The sequence below is a fragment of the Phragmites australis genome, chromosome 23, assembly GCF_958298935.1.
Source record: "Phragmites australis chromosome 23, lpPhrAust1.1, whole genome shotgun sequence".
Classification (NCBI taxonomy): domain Eukaryota; kingdom Viridiplantae; phylum Streptophyta; class Magnoliopsida; order Poales; family Poaceae; genus Phragmites; species Phragmites australis.
The window spans coordinates 3563830-3589175 of NC_084943.1; the positions used below are offsets into that span (position 1 = coordinate 3563830).

Below are 25346 nucleotides of genomic sequence, written 5' to 3' on the forward strand. Positions count from 1 at the left end.
ATGATAGGTTTTTTAGGGTATTGGGAGTGTCGGGATTAAGCTTATGTCCTTGTGCTGTAGTTGGATATCTTCTGCAGTTGTAGCAAATAAACGTGTTTTTTGCAATTGTATGATGTCATAGTTTGAGCAATGTATGTGACGTTTTGACTTGATTTTAGTCTCCCATGACCTGTTTGAATTCTGTAGCGTCCCTTTGTTTACATAGTTTTCCAGCCCCAGGCTCCATTTTCATTTTAATGGATGTTTCCTTTCCTTCTAGCATGTAGGTGTAAATCCTCATTCGCGTGGTAGTGCTCCCAATTGATAGAATTAACCATGATGACTCGTTGCAATTCATATATGAAACTATTGGTGAAAGATTTGAAATCTGATTTACCTGAAGCAAATATAGATTACCCAGAAGTTGTTTTTGTCCATTTTTGTATGCACTCAGATTCTTATGTTAGATCGTTAGGTTAAGTCCTGCCCGATTCAACCTATCAATATCTTCAACCTTCTCTAACAGGCCCATGTTTGTTGCAGGGCATAAAATAAACCCTATTAGAAATAACATGTATCTCTGGTTGAAATGATTAATAGCCAGCTTTGTAACCAAAATTGTTAAAGCTTGGGCAAAGATGCAGCATCTTGTAGGCTGCTTTCACATGGATATCTTTAGTGCAATGTTTCTCACTATTATTCAAATAAGTAATAGACTTAAGTGTACATGCAGTAGAAGAATGCTGAAACATAGAATCATTAATCTAAGTGTACATGCAGTAGGAGAAGATCGGAGCACTTGATAGTCAGTATTCCACATGAGATTGGTGAACACTACAGTTGACCTGGCCAAGTGGCTATGACAAAAAGGAATGCCATTCTGATGAAGCAATCAAACCAAGGCTTCCTAACAACACACCTGCATAAAAGACGACCCACCAATTGTGAACCCACAGATACCACATTCGCAAAAGGAGAGCATTTTCATGAAAATAATATCTCAGCATAAAAAGCATTCACCATACTGCAGGGTAGTAGAAACCTACATTCATACGAGTATGCCACCCCAATATACTCCAGAAAAGCCAGCAAGCTTGGAAGGGGCGTTGGCTTGTCATGAAAAGCTCTGTGAGTGTGACCTTTTATGGCTGTCACTGCAAAATAACTCGCAATGCACCCTAGTTCTGGTTTCAATTAGTGTTTTTGCCTTATCATTTGTGAATATGAGAATCATGTTTGCATGATCTCGTTCAGTTACACTTTGTTGAAGGGGATCCTACAGAAGGAACACAACAGTTTCAGTACATCTCCAGGTTTTAAGATGCATTTTTGCATATTGAAAGAAAGCGATGCAAGATAAGAAAGAAGCACATGAACTACTGTATCCGCATAACTGTCTACGGTCGCTGCTTACAGCATACATTGATTCTTAATCCGATAACACCTTTTTGTTCCTTTCCAGTTCTGGTTACTCTGTTAGCACTCCTACGTATTGCTTCCTCCCCAGCATAATCAATCTGGCACCAAATCAAAACCAGAATATAGTGCATGCGTTATGCCAAATGCTTTGGTTGTCTGGTTCTAGCCAGCGGTAGTGTGATAATATTGATAACACAGTGAGTGTCTTTTATTTATTCCAAGCACATTTATACTGTTGATAGTCCTTACAAAATCTTTAGAAGTCCATTCAGAATATTTTTTGCCCATTGCATCTGCCACAGAACTGTAGGGGGTTCCAAGTTTGCTATGATTAGCATCCATCTGGTGGTTACAAATGCACCAGCCAATTTTGATTACTAAAACGGGACAACAGGAGGAATAAGTTCCGACAATATGGAAAACGAGAGTGAAACTGGTTTTCTGAAGTGTTTGTAAGGAAACTGCAGCAGGCAGCATCCTATCTATGCTCTATTTCATGACAAAGTTTATCTTTAACAATAGTGTTACATTCAAATCCAATTTATATTGTTGATGGAACCATAAAAAGTATGCTCAGAGACACAGATTTCGAACCTACGCTGAATGAAAACAACCATACTAATATAGTGTTCCTGCTCGAAAGAGCACAAGTGCAACCCAGGTACCATGACGTCTAAGAGCACAGCTGACGGTCAAAACATTCTCTCTCTCTCTGAAAGCATGTTTGAGTAGTGCAAACTTCATTCCGATGCATAGTCTTTCTGTTTGTGCAGTTCACATGCAGTACACTACTACTCTGCTTCTACATGTGCTTAGCCGCAATATGGACGTTCCTGAAGAATTAAATAGCTTGATTGAACTGCTGCCATGCAAGTTACAATGTGATTTTAGCTTTTGTTAATCGTGGGCACGAAAAAAGCATGGCTTGGCTCAAATTTTCCAATGGAATAACCATGGTACGTGCCACCTTTTTTAGGGTTTAAACGCACCAAGTTCACTAGACTAGCAATAGCTGAACTCCATCACCAGACAAGCAGTAAATTTCATGAAGATTCAGTTATTACTGCCTATCCTATCCTTAGAAGCAACAAGCAATTCATGGAACCCTATGTGCCAACTAAGTTCCCACATGTCTTCAAAGTAGACAGAACATCCGAATACCACTACTACTCTTGCACTGAACCAATCACTACCCTCAGTATCAGTGACCTTATGATTCCTATAATATCTTCAGAATAGTCTTTCAGGATCACAAAATTACATTATCGTAGGATAGCGCTCGCTATTGGTCATACTACCCAACTGCATTTCTACATGTCATTATACTGGTAAATTGCCGCTGGGGAAGTGTACACAGTCGACCAAGTGTTCATCTAAAGCTACCAGAACAAAGCAATTCCTGAATTACCACGAACATGGGGAATCTACTGAACGTCATACAACCTCTAACTTCATCCAGTTACAGATTCAACCATAAACAAGAAGACGGTCTCTCCTAAAATCAGAGACATTTTCTGAACGATGCGTACGGATGCAGACACCACAAGACAATATTTGGGACACTGGCCGCATGAAGATGATTCGCCGTTCAGCCCTCGATTCTGCGAAATCCTCCCCCACATAACTAGCAGCGGTCCCGCAGAATGCAAGGATGGCTCCGAGCGATCGATAGTACCACACTAGAATTTGCAGTAATACAGCTCAATCCGGTACCTTGTACGCCGACATCGCCACGCGCACCTCCCGGCACGCCGCGAACGAGCGAGGGCCGCCGGAGGCGGACACGCGGCCTCCGCACCAGGCCGCGTGACGCGGCGGCTTAGGAGAGGCCGTCGACGAGCTCGCCGCCCCACCTCCCGGCCGGCGAGCGCGCGCCGCCGTCGAAGTCTAGGGAAGTGGGAGCGGCGGAGTGGGGCGAGGAATGACGAGTAGTGACGTCATGGAACGACTCCGCCGGCGGTAAACGGCTGACGGACTGGGCCCTTCTGTTTTTCTTTGATTTTTAGCGGAAAAAATAATAGGAGTTGCTAATTTTCAAATTAGAGAGATTTTAGTGAAAAAATAATATCGCCCCTTTTTTATAATTATTTTTCCGCCTCCAAATTACACCGAGCCACATTTCTTTTCTTCGTCTCCGTCGTCTAGGGCTCTTCTCCCAGATCGAGCCAACCAGCCACCGGTCCTCGCCTCCTCCTCGCCGCCTAGATCCTTCTCCGCCTCCGCGACTCCCCTCCCCACGGGCCACTGCGGCGGCCGTATGAACGAGCGGTGGTAGTCTGGTAGCGCTGCGTTGCGGGAGCCGATCGCCGGGTGGGTGAGAGTAAGCGGGCGGCCGTGGCGCCCGGCATGGCGGGGGCGCCGGCTGCTCCGGGTGCGGGTGCGGGTGCGGGGGGCGGCGCCGCGGCGGGGCTCAAGACCTACTTCAAGACGCCCGAGGGGAGGTACAAGTTGCAGTACGAGAAGACGCACTCCGCCTTGCTGCATTACAGCCACGGGGGAAAGACCGTCTCGCAGGTATTGATGCCGCCGCCGCCGTTGCTGCTAGGGGGTCTAGGTGGATCTCAGTGGATTGCCGATAGAAACTTGGGTCATTCTAGTTTATGATTTCGGAGGATTTGTGGTGCTAATGGGATTTCGATTGGGTTCAGGACGTGCATAGAGCAAATTTTAGGTAAATACCGTGTTGCTCCAGATTAGGATTCGCGTCTGCGTTAGCTTGCTTATTAGGCAATTTAGTTTAGCTGTTAGTTTTGTAGGATTCTTCATCGGTAAAGTTGGAATTTTGCTTGGTTCTAGTGTTAGTTCAAGCTAATTATTTAGTGAAGAAGCAGTATGGATAACTTAGGGTGGTTTATTTTTTTATGCTTTCGTAAATTGAGGGCTTTTATGATTTGGATGAGAAGCTCGTGTATTGGTCGGGTCCATGTGACTTATTTTTTTGGTTCTGAAAATAAATTGATAGTGATGATTGGTTTTGATCACCACAGTTGACAGTGGCGTACCTGAAGGAGAAGCCTGCTGGCCAGGGCTCCATGCCGTCAACACCGAGCTCCAGCAGTGGGATGCGATCTGCGGCAGCAAGGCTGCTGGGCACTGGGAATGGTAGCAGGGCACATATCTTTGCTGGAAGCAATGGAGTAAGCCGGGCTGTTTCTGGAAGCAGCCGTATAGGAGGTGGCCTTGGTACATCTACAGGCCTTGGTGGACCACAAGGGGTGGCAAATTATGATGGCAAGGGTACATACATCATCTTCAATGCAGCCGATACGCTATTCATCAGTGATCTCAATTCCCAGGACAAGGTCTTCAGTTCTTCTATTGGACGCAAGCTAGACATAGTTTTTGTTGTCTTGCTCTTTTCTGATCAGCTGGTTACTTGCACTAGGATCCAATAAAGTCCATCCATTTCAGCAACTCGAACCCATTGTGCCATGCATTCAACTCAGAAGCCAAAGAAGGGCATGACCTGATCATCGGGATGGGATCCGGGGATGGTTAGTGGAGTTGTTAGCTTGTATCGCTTAGTGCATCAAGGTGGGCTATGTATAAAGTTGAGACCTTTTATGTGTGTCCATCATGCAGTCTATTCGATGTCGCTGAGGCAACAGTTACAAGATCCTGGAAGGAAGCCTGTTGCGGCCCAACACTATAATAAGGGTGATAAAGATGTAACGCCCAATGGAAGGTATGTTTTAATTTTCAATCAACCGCCATATATGATATTTTGACGTTATTTGGTCTAGTCTGATTTGCATCGACATTGTCTATAAATATTTAGATTGTTTGTTTGTTTATTTCACTATCTTGCAATTTATCGAGGTAGCACAGGTTCTGAGGTACATGTCGAATCATATGGAAACAATAACCCATCACTTTCTTAAATGTAATCACTTGGCTTAAAGTTGAAATATAGAAGGTAAAATTTAGCAGCTAGCAAGTTCTTGCCCTCAATAGGATTCTACAAGAATTCTATTCTTTTAAACACCATGAGCTTTCTACTCCAAGCATTGGCATAAATACATGCTTCAGCAATGCTTTGAATCTAATGCTTGCTTTTGTCACCTAAAATTGTCATACTTCATAGATGAAAGAACAATCTAATTCTTTGTGTGCTCGTCATGTGGTGTCAAATGGTATCTGCTTGCATGCTTTTGATCCTTAAAAGTGTATACAAGTGAAAGTGAAATAAAAGAGAGAGTGAAGTAGATAATTTTTTACTGGCTTCTCTGGAACTGTGTGTCTTTTCATGAGCTTTATTTTCATGCTTTGATCTTAACTTTAGCATTGCTGCAATATAAGCAAAACTTGTGCTCGATGCAGACGCCTATCTTACTTTGTTCATTTAACTTAGTTCTTCAAATAACTTTGGACATTAATATTTTGCAGCCGGTGCACATCTATTGCATGGGTGCCAGAGCGTGAAGGCATTTTTGTTGTTAGCCATTCTGATGGAAATCTGTATGTGTATGATAAAGTGAGCAGCTGCTTGTCATAAAATTTGTTAATGATTATTACTCTGTTTTTCTTTTGGTTGTTTTCTGAGGTGCTGGTCTACATTTCTTTGTACTTAGAACAAGGATGGGAGCACAGATTGTACGTTTCCAGCTCTGAAGGATCAATCCCAATTCACGGTTTCTCATGCTAAGTCGAGTAAGGTATTTTAGGTGCTTCCATTTCTGCTTGCCTAAACTGCATTACTTTGGTAAAGCTAGATGCTTAATACGAGGTAACATTGTACTAGTACTCTTTTGTTCTCTCTTGGCATGAATTTGTGAGCTGGCCAACTATTTAGCTATTCTGCAGTGCAGCATTTTATCTTGAAAATGACCTTCGAGCAATGAACGCTCTTACTCGTCCTCTTACTTACAGCATGCAAATTGCACTGTAAGTTGCTAAATAGTGGTCACTTCCATAACATTTTCCTATCATTTAAGTGTCAATCACACGAATCCCAAGTGTTTAACAGAGCACAAAATTTAAGATGGTTCCTGGTGCAGATTACAAATGCTAAAGGGGCTGATCAAGAATGCTAAAATAGTCCTTTAACCATTAATTTTTTTATTGATTGATTTACGTGCATTTCAGTGTTTGGTTTAGGTATTATGTTACTGGCTCCAATAATATGCACTTGTACTGCCTACCACCAGCGTAATGTTTCTTGTAGAGTAGTTTTTTTTTAAAAAAAAATCATTAGATGCAGAACTTCTTTTGCGACAAGAACATCACTGGCACAGCCTCCATTGAGGCACTGACAGTCATCCTAGAGAAGCTGAGTGCACCATATACAATGAATCTTGGGAAGCAATTCTATAATTTTTCTTAAAATGCCTTAAAAGAACTCCTTCCTCATAACATTTGATTAGAACAGTTCAGATCATGTTTATCCTTGATAATTGGATGCCATAATTAACTGGGGTTATTTGTCACCAACAACATTACAGAGCAACCCGATTGCTAGATGGCATATCTGTCAAGGTTCGATCAATGCCATTTCCTTTTCACCAGATGGCGCGTACTTGGCGACTGTTGGGAGAGATGGTACTTGCTTTACCTTAGACGACTTGATAGTTTTTTTACTCATCATATGTTACACCAGTTTTATCTTTCGTATCTTATTGAACTGACATTAGCCAACAATATGTAGGTTATTTGAGAGTTTTTGATTTTTCAAAGGAACAACTAATATTTGGGGGGAGAAGCTATTATGGCGCTCTGCTGTGCTGCACGTGGAGGTAGGCACAAATGGCATGTAATTTTTGAATGGCGCAACGTTCTATCCTTATGTATGCATTTGCCATGTTATTTCAATTCTATCACTTATATGTCCATACTCTTTGGTTCCCTTTGGTTTTCTTAGCCATATTAATTCTTGGACCTCTTTATTCTGAGATGTTCTTGAATCATGTTGCTCTTTGTTACTTTTAGTCTAAAACCAGCCTGTATTGACTAGTATGCAAAAGTGATGTTAGTGTTCTTTGATTCTTTCCGCTTATTTGGTCTGTTTTGGTACTTGCCAGTTATTCCTGTTCTGCTTGGTGACCCCTCCGCTGAGTGCTCCCCCTCAGCCTCAACTCTTTCATGTTGAAAACTGTTGCTGCTGAAACATCGAATAGTTTATTGGTTGACTCCAATCTGCCATAGGCCACTTGTGCATGTAGGAGACTTTTGTCTTTTTGCGTAACCATGCATTCAGTTTTTGGATCTCTATTTAACTGTCTTTGGTGTAATTACATAAAGGTTATCCTATGTGTTCTTTTTCTAGCAAGGTCTTCGTTCTTTAACTTGGTACCATTTGAAATAACTTCGTTTTAAAGGTAGAATCTGGTTGACCTATGATGCCTTTCTGTACTATTCTTATAGGTTTCTGATCTCTTGATTTTCATCTGAGTTTCTCTTTTATATGGACTTGTGAACTATGAGTGTACAGTACACAAATGAGTATTGCAGCTTCTGATCTAATTTAATGTGATCTGTTTTTACAGCTCGGATGGCAAATATCTATTAACAGGTGGTGAAGATGATCTTGTGCAGGTATGGAGCATGGATGACAGAAAGATAGTTGCATGGGGCGAAGGGCATAATTCCTGGGTAATAGTTTAACCTGCCATGAATTCTGTCGATGTCCCTCATAAAAAACTTGTAAGTTGAGGGCAAGTCTATTTTTCTGTTTGCAGGTTAGTGGAGTTGCTTTTGATTCATATTGGTCCCCACCAAGTTCTGATGGAACAGGAGAAAATGTCTATCGCTTTGGTTCTGTTGGTCAGGTATGGGAAGTATGTCTAGCTGGAACTATAGTTTTAAACTTTAAAAACACATATTATATGTTGAAGTCGTGTGGTAAGCAGTACCTGTGTAATGCATGCTTGATTTCTAAACTTCTAGCTGCAAATAAATGTACAGAGGCTAGTGATACCTGGAATATTGTTTTATACGGATACCTGATAATTGAAAGACCTCGTTCTATTTCTTCCTTTCTTGCTGGATTCTTGGGAGACCTGATTTTAATAGCTGTGGGCATGTTCCTGCAGTTCACTGTTATGAGTGTTTAAAGTCATTAAGCTGGTGAGCATGCTTTCAAGGAGCTGCTTATACGCTAGTAAACTTAAGTGTTCAAGGTTATTTTTCTTTGTCATATTTTTATTTTGAACATGAAAATTTGTTATAGATATTAGATAAATTTGGCAGTAATTTGGCGTTTTGCTTACTCAACATGATCTATCGCTGGCATAGATTTTGACTGTTACATACTGTTAGGACACCCAACTGCTTCTGTGGGACCTTGCACTGGATGAGATTGTTGTCCCGCTACGTCATCCTTCAAGTTGCTCGCCAACATTTAGCAGTGGGAGCCCTTCTGCCCATTGGGACAATGCATGCCCTCCAGCAGGTATTCTCCAACCTTCTCCAAGAATGCAAGATGTGCCGAAGCTCTCACCCCTTGTTTCCAACCGAGTACATGCCGATCCACTCTCTGGTCTGGTGTTCACGAATGAATCAATTCTCACCATCTGCCGTGAGGGACTCATCAAAATCTGGGTCAGACCAGACCAGAGTGAAAACAATTAACAGTTAAATTCTTCAGAGTTCGTTTCAGGCAACACTGTTTCAAAGGATAGGGTGATCGCATCTTTGGATAAAGCAAGTGGCTCCAGCTTCAAGAAACCGTCATCTGTTCTTGTCACATGACAAATTGAGAGGATGTTTCCTGTGGGCATTTTCCTCTGCTTACCCTGATCATCAGTGGTCATGTATCTTACTAACAACGTGAAATCTGTGATTAATGGAGTGGGACTCGCAAAAGGAGGCTGCAGGTGATGGAAGCGTGAATCTGTTGGCAGATATTCCCGAGGTAACAGCAATGCCAGTGTTGCCATTTGTGTGGCGCAAAGAATAAAGGAATATGCACATGTACAGATACTATAATCCAAGATAAAATTGTAAAATTTACTGTCTGTGTTTCATATGATTCAATGAGCCAGCAAATGATGGGAGGACAATGATGCCATTTAGCTGGTAGAGTGAGTGGTTATTTCTTTCTTAGGCTCTATTAATTTCTAGAAGGCCTGTAAATTATGAATCGTGTTATTTTAAGAATACTTTGTACCCTTGTGTATCTTCTCATCGCATTCTCATACTTGGTTCAAAAAAATAGTTGTATTTTGAGCATGTTTTTTTGTTCCAAATCTACGTGTGATGTGGTCATGCGATGTACAAAACAACTAATTTTACCTGTTCATCGAATGTATGATGCGAGCATATGAAGTTTTCTTTCCAATATGGATTATAAGCTACCTGACACTTTAAGAAAGGAATGAATTGTTCCAGATTTGAAGTTAGAACCTTGGAACATTGGTACAGCACGTGCCCTCGCCCGTTGGACTGCGAGTTAAGATCCCATATTTTCCCCACATTTGCAAGTGAACAGTCGACTGGAACTGCAAAAATTGTGTATTTCAAACAGTCGACTGGAACTGCAAGGTTAGAGGTGCCCCAGACTTAAGAGGGATGCCCAGGGTGGTGGTGGATGACGGTAATAGTGGTGTGGCGAGCGTTGATGGTGCTGACACCATGGGTGGCACGTGAGCGGCAGGGGCAACGAAAACAAAGTGATTAGCGCGGCGGACATGGATCCAGTGACAAGATTGGATCAAGAGGTAGAAGATGAACTGTGCACAAGCCCTATGGACGGTTGGATTATAATTGGATGAATAGAAAGTATTGGTTGTAGCTTTTTTTTTAAAAAAATGTCAACTAAAGCCTTGACGCTCCCTATTTTTCCAATGCACTCAATACATGTACCATCTATCAAACGGTTGAATCCAAGAGCCATGGAACATCATGTAGAAGGAGCATAGTATGCTTAAATAAGAATAACAATAAAGTATTATAGATGTACAAATTTACATTGAATACTTACTCAGTTGCATTATCTGTTAGCGCTGTAGTGTCAAAGGTATTAGTGGTACTTTGCCGCATACCCTTACTGATTTAAAACCGAGAAAGGTGAATTCGTATTGAAATAAGAGTTCTCCGGCTAATGAATATGTATTTTCCATTATTGAATTGAAATAAAAAAGTTTCAATGAAGTAAAATTTTGTCACGGTGCACTCACGGAAGTCCCTAAAGCAGCTGAAGGCGGGAAGGCGTAAGAAGCCAAGGAATGCAACGGCGGGAACGGGCGTCTGGGCCGGAGTGATGAAGTCCGCACCAGGAAGCCCAATACTATGTACCCGAACTCGGAGTGGGCCAAGTGAGCGATCCGGCCCAGTGTGCATCGTATTTGAGCTGGCTGTGCTGAGCGAGTCGGGCACGCTATTGTAAATTGGACTTCTTCTTCCCCAAGTCAAACTCTCTCTGACCCAGCCTAAACTTCTTTGTTCTTCCTGAATCCTTGTTCTTCTTCTTCTCAATCCCCACCAATCCTCTTAGGTACGTAATAGCCGGTATTAGAGCCCTCCTTCCTCGGCCACGATGCACTAGATCCGCCTGAGTACCTCAAGAAACCATAGTACCATACTTGAGTGCAACAAAAGGAGGTGGAGATGGACAAGCATTGACAAAGATCACCAAGGCTCTGACGGCGTTGCAAGAGTCGAACATGACCATATTGGACTCGATGATGAAACTAGTGGGATGGAAGCCGAAGGTGGATGCCACCATGGATGGTGTCCAGGAGGATCTCGGCGTTCTGCGCACTCAGGTCGAGTAGATCACGAGGAACCCGATGCTCATGGTGCAGTCGATGGATCTACCTCCGTTGATTGCCAAGTCTCCAACAGATGTTGCCAAGTCTCCAACTGTATAACAAGCTGCAAAGAAGAAGGGTAGCGATCAACTTCATGCAAGAGCGGAGCACGCGCTTAGGCCCGATGGCCACGTTGATGAAATGGGTAACCAGGGCTTAGTAATTTGGAGAAATTCCCCCTAGTTACTCCTCGATTTGTTCGATGTTCTGACTACAAGGGGGGTGGATTAGGTCGGAATTGGGGTGGTCAGCACAAGAATTTACTACCGTGAATGGATTTCCCCCAATTCGATGGGGATAATCCACGAGCCTAGTAAATTTAAGTGTGGAGTGTATTTTCGGGTGTTTAGGGTGCATGATGATCCATGGGTGAGTATAGCAACCGTGCATATAGGAGGCAATGCTGCTCGCTGGTTGTAGGCCAATCCCATGATTCAGTAGACAAGTTGTGATGAGTTTGTGCATAGAGTGTGTGAGAAGTTTGGAAGGGGGAGTTCCAAAGTGTGATTCGCCAGTTTTTCCATCCGCGGCAATTGGGAGTGTGTCGCAGTATGCTGAGAAAATCAGCAATCTGATGCATAATTTGATGGCTCATCATCCATCATGGGAGCCTTAGTTTTTTGTTACCCAATTCGTGGATAGGCTTAAGGATAAAATCCGAGCTCTTGCTGTTTTGCACCACCCTTTAGATTTGGATACTACCATGTCGCTTGCTTGTTTGCAGGAAGAGGTGATCGAAGGCTCACGGAGTAGGTGTGTTGATGCTGCTTCGGCAAGGTCCGGTATGAGGGCGGGCCTCCCTCTACCGCCACCACCTCCCAATCAGCAGCGGCAACACATGGCAGTTCAATCGAACGACTGCCGGGGAGTTGAAGCCGCAAGAGCTGCACCCACGGAAGATTGACTTGCTGCTCTTCGAGCTCACCGTCGTGCACAAGGACTTTGTATGAAGTGTGGAGAGAAGCTATCCAGGGATCACCGTTGCGCAGCCACAATTTAGTTACATGTGGTTGAAGAAATGCTAGAATTCCTCGGTGGGCAAGAAGACATCAGGAATTTCTTGGATGGTGAACAGTCCCAACTAGGCGAGAATGACTTGATGCCAATTTTAGTGGCTGTAATCAGCTAGAAAGAAGTGCCCTGAACCATTCACATGCGGGGAAGAAGGAAGTCTTGATGCTAGTGGATTCTGGGAGCTCTGGCTAGTTTTGTCAGTGAAGGATTCGCAAGAAATCTGTTAGGCATCAGAAGGGCCATTTCACCAGTAGCCATCAGAATAGCAAACGGGGGTTTGCTCAATTGTGAAACTGGAAATGCTCAATTGCGAATGGTGGGTGCAAGGCATATCTTTCTGCATGGATTTGAATGTATTTCCTCTTGGATGCTATGACGTGGTTTTAGGGATGGATTGGTTGGAGCTTCACAACCCCATGACAATGCGTTGGAAGCATAAGATCCTGACATTTCAATACCAAGGGCAATGGGTTTCAATGCGTGGGGATATCTGCAACCAGCACACCTATAATTTGATCATGGCCAGTCAATTGCATAGTCTTATGCGTTGGGAGATGGTCGCCCGAGTGGTTCAGCTCTGCAGTTTGGAGTCAGAACCCAATTATGAACAGTTACATGTCCATATTGTCAATCTTCTGAAGGAATTCAGGGAATTATTCAGAGAGCTTGAAGGTCTACCACCTCAATGGCTATTTGATCATACTATTCCATTGGTGCCTCGAGCAACTCCGGTGAACTTGTGATCATATCATTACAGTCTGGCTCAAAAAGATGAGATAGAGCATCAGGTAGCGGAGATGTTGAAGCAAGGTGTCATCCAATTGAGCAATAGCACGTTCACGTCTCCCGTTCTCCTGGTGCAATAGAAAGATGGGTCGTGGCGGTTCTGTGTGGACTACCGATGGCTGAACTCCATCACCATGAAAAACCACTTTCCGCTGCCAGTGATTGATGAATTGCTCGATGAGCTTGACAGTGCCACTACTTTAGAAGGGAGTTCTTGTCTTCATTGATGACATACTGGTATACAGTGGAGCCTTGGGAGAACATGTTCGGCTACTGTGCCAGGTATTACAAATTATCACGGAACACGGTCTGAAGATTAAGCGCTCCAAATGTGCTTTTGCTCGAGATCAACTCACCTATCCAGGCCATGTGATGTCTGCTCAAGGAGTGGGCACAAATGAGCGCAATATACTGGTGGTACTCAATTGGCCAGTGCCTCAAAATGTTAAGGAAGTGCGTGGATTCTTGGGTATCACTCGCTATTATTGCAAGTTTGTGCGCAATTTGGATTAATCAGTCGTCCTCTTACTGAATTGCTTCAGAAATAGACGACTTTTGTTTGGTCACCGGAGCGGGAGGATGCATTTCAAACTTTGAAGGAAGCACTTGTATCAGCACTAGTGCTCACATTGCCAGACTTCTCAAAACTGCTTGTAATCGAGATCGATGCTTCGGATAAAGGGATCGGGGTTGTACTCCTACAAGATGGACATCCATTGGTGTTATTGAGCAAGGCTCTTGGACCGTGGAATCAACAATTGTCCACGTATGAGAAGGAAAGTCTGGCGATTCTAATGGTGGTAGATCATTGTCGACAGTACCTGCAAAGCGGAGAGTTCACCATTCGCACCGATCAGTGCAGTCTTATGCATCTGGATTATCAACACTTGGCATCCCCTAGCAGCAGAAAGTTATGTCCAAATTGGTCGAGCTTCAGTACAAGGTGGCACACAAAAGTGGAACCGACAATAAGGCTATTGATGCCTTATCTCGCTGCCCCAACCATCCGATAACAGAGCATTACATAATTTCTACTATCGTGCTGGCATGGTTGGGAGAAATAGCCGCGGGCTAAGCTAAAGACCCAAACACTCATCGAATTCTGATGAAAGTGAGTGTTAATGAAGCTGTTGATCGCCATTTTTAGTTAAAAGCTGGTATTCTCCGATATCGAGGGCATGTGTGGGTCGGAACACAATCCGACAATGCAGATAAACATCATGGAAGCATTGCATTCTCGGGCGATTGGTGGGCACTCGGGTTTCGAGGTAACTTATGCTCTCGGATTCAAAAGCTTTTTGCTTGGGCTGGTATGGAACAAGCTATTCGCCAATTCGTGGTCAACTGCGCCTGCAATCCAAGATTGAACGTGTCTGGTACCTCGACCTGCTGCAGCCCTTGCCCGTCTCGAAGGGAGCCTGGCAGGTGGTGTCCTTAGACTTCATCGAGGGGTTGTCGAGATCCTCATGTATGAACTACATATTGGTACTGATCAATAAACTCACCAAATATGTGCATTTCATGGCTTTGGCGCATCCTTTCTTAGCTCTGTAGATAGCTCAAGTTTACCTGCATCAGATATACAAACTCCATGGTATGCATTTGGCTGATTTCTGACTGAGATAGGTTGTTCACCAGTATGCTATGGAAAGAGCTATTTCGATTGGCCAACACCACTTTGTGTATGAGCTCTTTGTACCACCCTCAAATGGACAGTCAGACGGAAAGAACCAATTAGTGCCTAGAAGGGTCTCTCATGTCCTTTGTCCACACTTGCCCACGCCGGTGGTCTACCTGGTTGTCTTCCGCTGAGTACTGGTACAACACTTCCCCTCATTCTATGCTTGGTTGTTCTCCCTTGAAGCGCTCTATGGACATCCATCGAGACACTTTGGCTTTGACGATTCAGTTGCTTGTAGGGTGCCTAAGCTGCCGGTTTGGCTGAAGGAACACCAACTCAAGATTAATCTGATCCAACAACACCTGGAGCGAGCAAAGTAGCGAATGAAACACCAGGCGAATAAGCGGCGCACTGAGCAATCATTCACAGAAGGGGATTGAGTCTTCCTCAAGCTTCAAGCATATGCACAATCGTCCATTGCAGATAGGGCTAATCACAAACTCTCTTTCTGTTATTTTGTCCCGTTTGAGGTAAAATTGAGGGTGGGAGTAATCGCCTATAAGCTCAAGCTTTCGCTGATGAGCAAGATCCATCATGTTGTCCACATCTCCCAACTGAAGTGCGGCATGCCCCCATAAGCGACGACGCAAGGGCTGCTATCGGCAATCGATGATGACCAGGAAGATGGGTGCACGGAGCCGGAACACATCCTGCAACACCACCTCTACCGCAAGGGGGAACAAAGTGGTGAAGCAAGTGCTCGTTCAATGGATAGGTATGGCACTGACGCTCGCAACCTGGGAAGATGAAGCAGAGTTACGTCATCGATTCCCACATTCAGCGGCTTGGGGACAAGCCATCATCGAAGGAAGGGGATGTCACCGGCGCACTCACGGGAGTCCCTGAAGCAGTTGAAGGCGGAAAGGCAGAAGAAGGTGCCAAGGAAGGCAACGACGGGAACGAGTGTCTAGGCCGGAGTGACGAAGTCCGCACCAGGAAGCCCAGTACTCTGTACCCGGACTCGGAGTGGGTCAAGTGAGCGAACCGACCCAGTGTGCGTTGTATTTGAGTTGGTTGTGCTGAGCGAGTCGGACATGCTATTGCAAACCGAACTTCTCTTTCCCCAAGTCGAACTCTCTCTGAACCCAGTCTAAACTTCTCAGTTCTTCCCAATCCTCTCCGGTATGTAATACATTTGGATTGAAAAACCAAATGTATGTAATACTTCAGATTCTTCCCGAATCCTTGATGTTCTTCTTCTCGATCCCCACCAATCCTTTCAGGTACATAATACATTTGGATTGAGAAACCAAACTACATTCACTTCATGTTTGCTCCATTATGAATTCAATAAGATCTAGAATTCTATGAAGAAACCAGATTATACTCACACTATGCTCTCTTTATCACGAGTTTGGTATAAACTAAAATATAAAGGAATAATTATTGGATGGAAAATCTGAAACATAAGCAAGGAAAGGGAATTGCTTCCGGCCGGATCCCATCTTAGTCCGACAAGCCTAAATCTACCTGCACTTTGAAGCCTAGATAGAATGTTTTTTTTAGAAAATCTAGAAAATATTCTATGAGAGTCGATGAATATCTAATTAAACTTAGATTAAAAGATCAAGTGCGAGCATGCTCGGTTCGCTACTAGTTCGCAATGTTTCGTGTGCCAACTTGCTCTACAAATTTACATTCATGTACTTTTTTTTCACCTCCAAGTACAGTTCTCTCTCTCTTCTATTTTTCACCTCTAACTACGTTTCTTCTTTTCTTTTACTGTCCCTAATTTTCTTTTATTGTTTTGATCGGGTCCCCTGCCTTTTCTTTTCTCTTGTTAACTTTCTTTTCCCTCTCCCTTTTCAAAAAAAACACTTCTATTTTAGGATTAACTTTAGCTGTTGAACTGTTCATATCTAAATCACTAGCGTAATATAGACAGAAGATCTTTTAATGTAATCGTATCGTGGTATGATTGTTGACATACGAGTAAGTAGGCCCAAATGTCAGCGACTACGTTACAACCGCTTCCTAGCCGACCGCCCACGAGCCCACCTCGATCCCCACTTTCCTCGCCGTCGCACCCGAACCCAACCGCCGCCCTTCGCCTCCCAATCCATCACTGCCACCACGACGATCACCGCCGCCGCCGCCGCCTCGACGCATCTGGGAGTCTGAGTAGGGGGTCTGGATCTGAAGCCCTCTCGATCCCCCCATACCCACCCACCCAGTCAGTCAGTCGCCACCACAGTAGCGATCCCCCCTCTCTGGCAGCCACGCCCTAACCGGCGCCATGCGACGTGGAGGCGGAGGCGGAGGCAGGGGAGGAGGAAGAGGAGGCGGACGAGGAGGAGGAGGAGGGTACGGTCGCAGGGACGCCCATCTGTACGGCGCCGCCTCCCGGGATAGGCGCGACTACCGCCCCCGCCGCAGCCCGTCTCCTCCGGACCGACGCGCGCGCCGCCCCAGGGGCGGAGAAGACGACCGCGACCCCTACGTGTCGCCCCGCCGCGGGCGCATGGAGTACGACGAAACCGGCGACCTGCCCGGCCGAGGGCCCAGGGACCACGGTAGCGACCGTCACGTCTCGCCCCGCAGGCGCAGGGACTACGCCGGCGACCGCCACTTCTCACCCCGCGGGCCCAGGGACTACGGAAGGGCGCCCTATCGCGAGGAGCGCGACCGCTACGACCGCGCTGGCCGCGGCGACAGCCGCCCAAGCGGGAGCTACGACGCACCGCCAGCCTACATGCTCCCCGACCACCCGTCCGACCTGGGCCGGCCGTCCCTGCGCGGGGGGAAGAAGGAAAGCGACTACTTTGGAGGCCCCAGCGACCAGAGCCTTCGCAAGCACAGCAACCACTTTGGAGGCGGCCCCGGTCGCCGGAGCTTGGACAAGGAAAGCGAGTTGTTTGGGGACGAGGGTGTGACGCTCAGGATCAGAGCGACGGAAGTGGGAAGGACTAGTGCGTTGTACCAGGACTGCAGGTCGCCGCCGCACAACCAGAGTTCGCCACCACCAAGGGCTGTGTTGTCACCGCCACTACTGTACCCCTCGGTGCCGCCGACAGAGACTAGGTTCTTGACAGGGGGGTCTGCCATGAAGGCTGGTGATGGTTTTGGTACTGGTAGCGAACGATTGCTGCGTGACGATGGTGAGTTTAAGTACCGTGACCATTTGCGTGATCCATATGTTGAGAGGAGTAGAGAAATTGAGAGGCTTTACACTGGTGGTAGGGATGTGGTTGTCGAGAAAGATGGTGTAACCGATAGGCTTTACTCTGCTGGTGACGTCCCTGTTGGGAGGAACAGAGAAACAGAGAGGCTTTACTCTAGTAGGGGTATACTGGAGTCTAACCTGGTGCCATGTACACAGCTGAAGCTGATTGGTGATTCTTCCTCAGCCTTGCTCGCTAAGGACCAGCCATACGGGATGCTCAGTGAACCTGGCTATGGGCCAAGCAATGGATACATCATGGATGGCCTTGGCAGACCATTTCATGACTCATTAGGGCATGGGAGTGATCATGCTCATAGGTTATCAGGAAGTTCATTAGAGCGTGGTAGTGGTCATGGTGACGAGTTATTACTGGAAATTACGAGGCAGGCACACTCTAAGCAGGCATCAAGAGCTGAATGCATGGAGTATGATGCACATGAATATGTTACAAGAGGTCCAATAAATGACAAATATGTTGCATCAGAGAACTTGTGTGGGAATGTCTCACAGAATTCAAGGCACATATCAGGTTCAGCATCTTTGAGAGGCCTGAAGGATGAAAGGATTAACCACCATCTGAGGCTATCCCATAGGATGGAAGAGGATGAGGATAGCTTTCAAGCCATGCGTCATGACACGGAGCACTATGTTCAGCATTCTTATGACGGCGATGCTTCTGTACAGTACCCACCAGCAAGGGGTTGTAATGATGACTACTCCCACTCCCCTGGAACCGAGACTATTGGAATTGCAAGGCGACCAGCTCGTCAGCATGAGTTTGCTTCATTTGAGGACTTAAGTGATCAAGAAGTTTCCCCCATGGTATCTAGAAAAAGATACAGGAGTCCTGCATATGAGATAGATATGTATCAAGCAAATGATGGGTTTACAGGACGGGAGCATTACGGTGATGATATCCTATCCCCTCCAAGAATGTCAAGAAGTTATGATATGGTTGATGATGAGGATGAATACGATGCAAGATGTGATATGCCAACTAGTCGCAATGTTTTCTCAAGGCTTGCTTTGCCACATGAAACCAATGGGGAATGGACTGATGCTGATCAGGGAAACCATCCTCACTCTAACATCTTGGCCTATGGGCATCCAAAATACAAACATATCTCTCAGAGGTTATCCAGGCCCATTGCCCACTCACAATTTGGGGGACCTTCCATGCATGGAAGAGGAAGAGGAGGATTGATCAAGAGTGCAAAAAAGAGGCTGAGAACTGCTCCTCATCAATTCCATGGTGGATATACATCAGAGAGAAATGAATTTATTAGGCCAAATAAATTTTCAAAGTTGCTACAAGGTGATCCTAATGGTTCTGAAGTGAAGCATGAAGATGTTCCAGAGTATGAGGATCTTCCTATGCAGAAAGATCCACCAGAAGGTTCAGAAGAGTTCAGTAAGCAAGTTCATGAAGCCTTCCTTAAGTATGCAAAGGTATTAAATGAGAGCCCAGCCATGCAGAAGAAATACCGAGAGGCGTCAAAAGGATCTTTGTCTTGCTGTGTCTGTGGCAGGTTTGTCTTTCTTTGTCCGCACTAACACTCTACGAGCTAAACAGTTCCTCCTATAATTTCGTTAGAAGTTGCCTACTTACTGATTTGGTGACTCAAAATGGAGGAATCCAACAAAAAATGATATTTTGTGTAGGCACGTTTAACATACCTTACTACAGTAGATATGATATATTGGCCCTATAGTCTAGGTTAACATATAGGTGAATTATATTAGTAGCTCGCTCTAGGCAATTGATGGAAGGTTCTAGAGGAGCTTTAGAGCTCACTTCCCCTGCTAAAGTAACCTATTTATTTTATTTAGGGCGTGCTATTTCGTATATATATGCTATTATTAGGATGAAACAGTCTGATAGGATTGAGTGCACGTGATGAGGATTATGAGGAAACATCATGTGGATGTACTTGACTATGACAACCATTATTGGTTCAATGTTCACTCCAGACTCCAGAGGCACATCTCTAAAGCATGCTGGCGCTATTTATAGGGTTCAGCATTGAAACATTGGTACAGAAAGCTTTGAGCATTCCAGCATTGGTCTATGATGTGAACTGGCATTCTTTCCTGTCAGCAAGATCCGATGGTGATGCAGCTTCTTTGGATACTACGCATTGCAGTTTTGCAGATGTATTTGGACAATATGGCTGGAAGAAAGTAAAGTAACAGCATTGTTCTGTTGATGAGACATTAGCTTCAGAATACTATTGCCAGGTTAGAGCTAGTTGGGAGTCAGAACTTCTGGTTGCTAATGTTTGGGTATCAGCCAAGATTGCATCCTGTGAGGTCAGGTGCACACATTGCAAAACTGCTGTTTCGCCATGGATAACCTGGACCAACGCATGGCAGGCAACATGTGCTAGTTTGGCAATGTGTTTGTAGTACTAACCTTTATGGCTTCTTTCATTAACATGTGCAGGGGCTGTATGGCATATATTATATGCTTCCTGCTAGAGGCTGTAGGTTAAACCAATGGGGTTGTGTTTAATCTTTAAAGTAGGGTTTTCTGCTGTTGTTTATCTAAGTATCTCACCTTTTGCTCTTTCCGCCCTGGTAAGTTGACAATGGATTCTACTTTTGCATTTGGAATTCTTGAAATCATGTTTTGTTTTACTACAATATCAATACTAGTGTACTACTGATCAGCACCATATAGATTATTCTTTCTTTCATGCCTGTGGCCTTAGGATTATCATAACCACCAGTGTTCATGGCCTTTTTAATCTCCTTATTAAATCGGAAATTCTGTGTTGACCACCTTTTCTTTATTCAAATCAAGTATTTTTTGGTACCAATTGTTTCACAACTAGTAACTTAGTACGTCTCAAAAAAAGAAAAAAAGAAAGAAAGAAGTGACTTAGTACTTCTTCTTTCTTTTTTAAGGTGCATATAAGCATATTAGCTATTCTATCTGATCTACGTTTAGATACTTGTTTCTTTGTTCGGATGGACTAGATATTTTATTAAATAAAAGATGTGTCAATTATAATTGTATCTTTCTAGTCTAGGATTAAATAAAAGGTGTATTGTATTTCAATTTTTTTACAAAAAACTACTTCTGGTTACTAAGTATGTTTTGAATTTGATTATTTTTCTTTTCCAAACCAGATATCGCTCATCTTTTATTTCTTAGAATGTCATATGTCATGTTAATTTTGATCTAATTTAAGTTTCAAGCATCAGTCCAAATGTTTTTGCGTGAAGCAGCAGTTGTGCATTTCGTCATTTTCTTGAGTTAGTGCAGTATAGATTCAGTTTGGTTATGATCCTGAAGCATTGCTTGATGTTTCTGGTTTATCTAAGCATTTACTGGGGGAATAATTTGCTTACAAAACCCTTATCTTCCAATGATCTAAATTGCGATTAGCTCTTTCTCTTCCACATGATTTTGGTCAGGAATATTGCTGGCTAAAGTACCACACCCTTTTGAATTGTTTCAATTCCGTCATTGATCATAATGCATTCGGAAGGATTGTTGAAACATAATTTCTTTTATCTGCATAATTTGATTGACCCAACATTTCCATCGAACCTATAACATGAAGGAATGCTTCGTTTATGTGTTTTCTGTTTACTTTCTATAACAGTATCGCAAGAAAGTTTCCAGACGTCGATGCCTTATTATCACATGCTTATGATACATGCAAAGTGGGTTTGAAGACAAAACATTTGGGGTTTCACAAAGCACTCTGTCTTCTGATGGGGTGGAATTGGCATGTTGCTCCAGACACATCGAAAGCCCATCACTCCATTTCAGCTGAGGAAGTAAATGCAATGAATGGAGATCTCATGTTGTGGCCCCCAGTTGTTGTGATACACAACAGCTCAATTGCGAACAAGGCAAAGGATGCTGAAGCAAAGATCATGTCCATTGAAGAAATTGAAGGTGTACTGACAGGTTAGTTTTCATTGAGCCTCCAAAGAACTTATCTGTGCTCTTGTTATATTTTGTTTGTTCCTATGGGTATGCAACTTAGGATTGTGGCTACATCTGTGCACTTGTTGTGTTTATGTTTTTCCCTATAGGTATACAAAGTAGGATTGTGGCTACATCTGTGCATTACTTATGTTTTTGCTATATTTTCTTAACCTGGCTTGATGCAATCAATTGATACAGTGCATTAGTGCAGGCATATTCTTCTGTTCCCGTGTGAATCTAGTATTTTTTGGAGCAAAATTAATGTTTTTTTTGGTCTACTTAGCATACAAAATTTTGACAGAAAATAGTGTTTAGTTCTTAAAAGTATCGTTGTGCTATTTTTGTTTGTGGTGTTTTACTTTTTAAAGTTGTTTACATTTCCCTCTATCCAGATATCGGGATAGCACAAGAAAAGGCTAAGGTTAGCTACGGAAGACCAGCCAATCAGAGCGTATTCCTGGTGAAGTTCCAGCCTACAATATCTGGATTTCAGGAAGCAATGAGGATTCAAGACCATTTCTCCACCAGAAACCACGGTAAGGAAGAATTCCAGCAGATGGGAGGTGATAAAGGTAAGAAGGCTGCTCTGCTTGACAATCTCGAAGAATTGCTGTATGCACATATCGCGGTTGTTGAAGACCTGGGCTACTTGGATGAGGAAGGAAAGAGGAGATGCGTGATCAGGAGCAAGAAGGACATCGAGGCCAAGGCAGATGCCACACTGAACTTAGAACCGTGAAGTCACAAATAATTAGATTAGGTTATTAGGTTTACTAGCATTTACTAGGATCTGAACTGTTTAAGTCATCCTCCTTTTGCTTAATCTTACGGCTGCTCGTCCATGCGGCTGTAACACCGAGAATGGACAAATTCTGCTTTTGCTATTAAGAAATGATGAAAATTTGCTTTTGCCGCTGGGACCTGCTTGTCAGTGGCTCAATGCAAGTAGCAGAAACAAAATTTAGTTGCGCCCAGTGTCAAAAACAAAAGGATATCACTCCTTAATGGCAAAAGGACGGAATTGCCTCTGATCTATCGTACTATATTATGTATTGAATGGATTTTTATATTATGAACCTTTATATTTCCTTTTTCTGTGTGCCATTGTTAATCTTTTTATGGGGTCTTCTGAACTTTCTTATTTTTCCTCTAAATGCCGCCAGAGCTGTCAGTTATTCTTCGGGGTCTTCTGAACTTGTTTGTTTTAACTCTAAATGCAGCCAGACCTGTCAGTTATTCGTCGATTCATCCTGTCGCGCTGTTTTCATGTGTACATGAACATATGTAACTTGTCCAAATATCTGATTATGTTGGCATATATGTATGTTTTGTGCGTGGATAAACTGAAATGGGAACCATCATTTTGAGCTGTCACATGTATACAACCTGGGAGTGAATTCTCAGATGCTGGAGCAGTGAAATTGACGTTGCAGGTTTGGTGGTGTTTAATGTTTTGTGCATATACTAGGGCTTATTTGGTAGAGTTTTTTCGGATATATATTATTTAGAAAAGTGACTCTCTGTGAAAAGTGATTATACAGCTAGAATTGATTTTTTAAGTACACTATGGAGAAAATGAATCGGTGAAAGTTGATTTTTTCAGATCCTAACATCAGTTCATTTAATAAATTACTTTCACGAGAATTACTATTACTGAATCATTCTAAGAGCTAAAAATTATAAATTACTATTTGATATAGCTCTCACTAATTTTACTATAGAAACTAGTCTAACAATTTTGCCAAACAAATCCTTAATCTATTGAAGAAGCATCGCTTTTCAAATTTTGATATATTGGAAGTACAATACATTTCTTTTATAACAATAAATTTTGCTTGTTGCTCCTTGAGCAGCTGGACTATTGACTGTTGATTCAGCTCCCCCCCCCCCCCCACCAAGCAACGGATATTACAATTCTTCTACTACTTTTTTTTTTCTTTGGGCCCATTTGGATTCCTCGATTTGGGTTGAATTGAAATAAGATTCTTGGGCTAGCCTGTTTGGATATACAATGGATTTTGAAAGTGAGATTCAAGCCCATTTCAGATATGACATGAAGACTTATACCTGATTCCTTGAGTAAAAACTGAAAAGCCACATTCCACTGCCTCCTCAATCAACTCATCTTTTCCTTGACTCCCTATCCCAAGTTTCACATCACATCTTCCTAGCTATCGTTAGGTGCTTGCTACCACTGGACGTTCCCCACTGTTGTCAAACTCAACCATGTTGCCACATGTACCACCACCACATCCTCCACTCCCTCTCACCCCTCATACAACACTATAGTGACGGTAGCCCTAACAAATCAATAGCTTGTGGCCTCTCCATCTCCCACCTCTGCTCTGTACACCTCCACATGCCACACCCACGTATTGTCCCATGGACACACCCTAGATTAAATGCCCTAGATCAAATCATCTGACCCTAGATCGATTCGTAGTCTTCATGGGGAATCATGTGTGTTGCTTTGTAAATACTTGCTAATTTGTGTATGGATGTTCTCAGTTCATGTGTGGCTATACTCAAATGTCTCGATCAACAACTTGAGGTATAGACAAAAATCCTACTTTCCAGATATTTTTGGTTTGCCCTTCACGAAAAACTTGCTCCTGTCCAAGAGCTGCTCACTCATTATTCATCATTGTATATATTCATCTAGATAGTTTTTTTGGATGAGATAGTACTAGATTATCATTGTTGTCTGCTAGCAAATGCAATGTGTATTTTTTCTTTTACTAAACTAATTCGTGTATATACCCACTTTGCGGATTGATAGTATAAGCATGCAATGGGAGTTAGATAGTATAAGCATGCAATGGGAGTTAATTAGTCTCTTCTTCGTACATCAATGCATCAATGTTAACACCAACTTTGTGGATTATGGTTAACTGGTTAGCCGACCAGAGGTTTTGCATCACCTAGCTTGGGAATTGAATTAAGGACAAATTTATTCAATAATAGTAGCAAGGCATCAACTAGTAGTTTTTCCCCTTTTCTTTTTCCATATTCAACAATAGTAGCAAGGCATCAACCAATATTCTTTCCTTTTTTGCATATTTGGTAATAGTAGCTAGACTGTTGGCTACAATCAGCTTCTCTAATCAGATCAGGCCTAATATTCACAAAGTTTTATCTCCCTAGATCATGTAGCAGATCTAATATTTGATGCATTCCCCTCCCTTCCCCTTCTTTATTTTTCTACATATGCACTTGTTATGTATATTATTTCTTATTCAAGCTATATGCATGTGTTCGAGATGTCAGATGAGTATGTAGAATTGGTTTGTAATAATAGAAGCGAGGAGGAGATAAGGAGGAAGAGAAGGAAGAAAAGAAAGAGGGTATATGCTGCTTTTGTTATTGTTGCTATGGCCATGATTGCACATTGGTATTGTAGGAAAGGGTCTAGATAGATTGTTAATATTTGATGAACACGCCAGAGTATTTCTTGGATCAAGGAAAAAAGATCTTAAGTACACTAGATGGTTTGACGATCCAAGACTCATTAACATCGGAGTATTTTTGTGTGGTGATGTAGCACAAAAAAGTTGAAGTCCACGCCGGATGTTCCGATGTGTAAAGAAAGCTACACCGGAGCATTTTTGCAGAGAG

The 25346-nt window shown here is 43.3% G+C and overlaps 2 protein-coding genes and 1 long non-coding RNA gene across 3 annotated transcripts; 2 read left to right on the forward strand and 1 right to left on the reverse strand.

The window, feature by feature from the left end:
- Positions 1-597: 597 nt before the first annotated feature.
- Positions 598-3352, reverse strand: LOC133906103 (uncharacterized). Its single transcript, XR_009907734.1, has 3 exons — positions 3112-3352; positions 1026-1255; positions 598-898 (listed from the first exon to the last, which is right to left on the reverse strand). It is a non-coding gene; the product is annotated as an uncharacterized LOC133906103 (long non-coding RNA).
- A 141-nt stretch (positions 3353-3493) lies between these two features.
- Positions 3494-9511, forward strand: LOC133906102 (uncharacterized). The gene is made up of 11 exons (XM_062347888.1): positions 3494-3912; positions 4386-4700; positions 4784-4892; positions 4981-5083; positions 5785-5872; positions 5970-6053; positions 6840-6936; positions 7043-7130; positions 7881-7986; positions 8073-8162; positions 8653-9511. The coding sequence occupies exons 1-11, from the start codon at positions 3745-3747 to the stop codon at positions 8962-8964; spliced, it is 1560 nt and encodes a 519-aa protein (XP_062203872.1). The 5' UTR covers positions 3494-3744; the 3' UTR covers positions 8965-9511.
- Positions 9512-16573: 7062 nt separating this feature from the next.
- On the forward strand, positions 16574-22823 carry LOC133905828 (uncharacterized). The gene is made up of 3 exons (XM_062347602.1): positions 16574-19317; positions 21400-21710; positions 22124-22823. Exons 1-3 carry the CDS (start codon positions 16862-16864, stop codon positions 22468-22470), a joined length of 3114 nt encoding a protein of 1037 aa, XP_062203586.1. The 5' UTR covers positions 16574-16861; the 3' UTR covers positions 22471-22823.
- The last annotated feature ends 2523 nt before the right edge of the window (positions 22824-25346 follow it).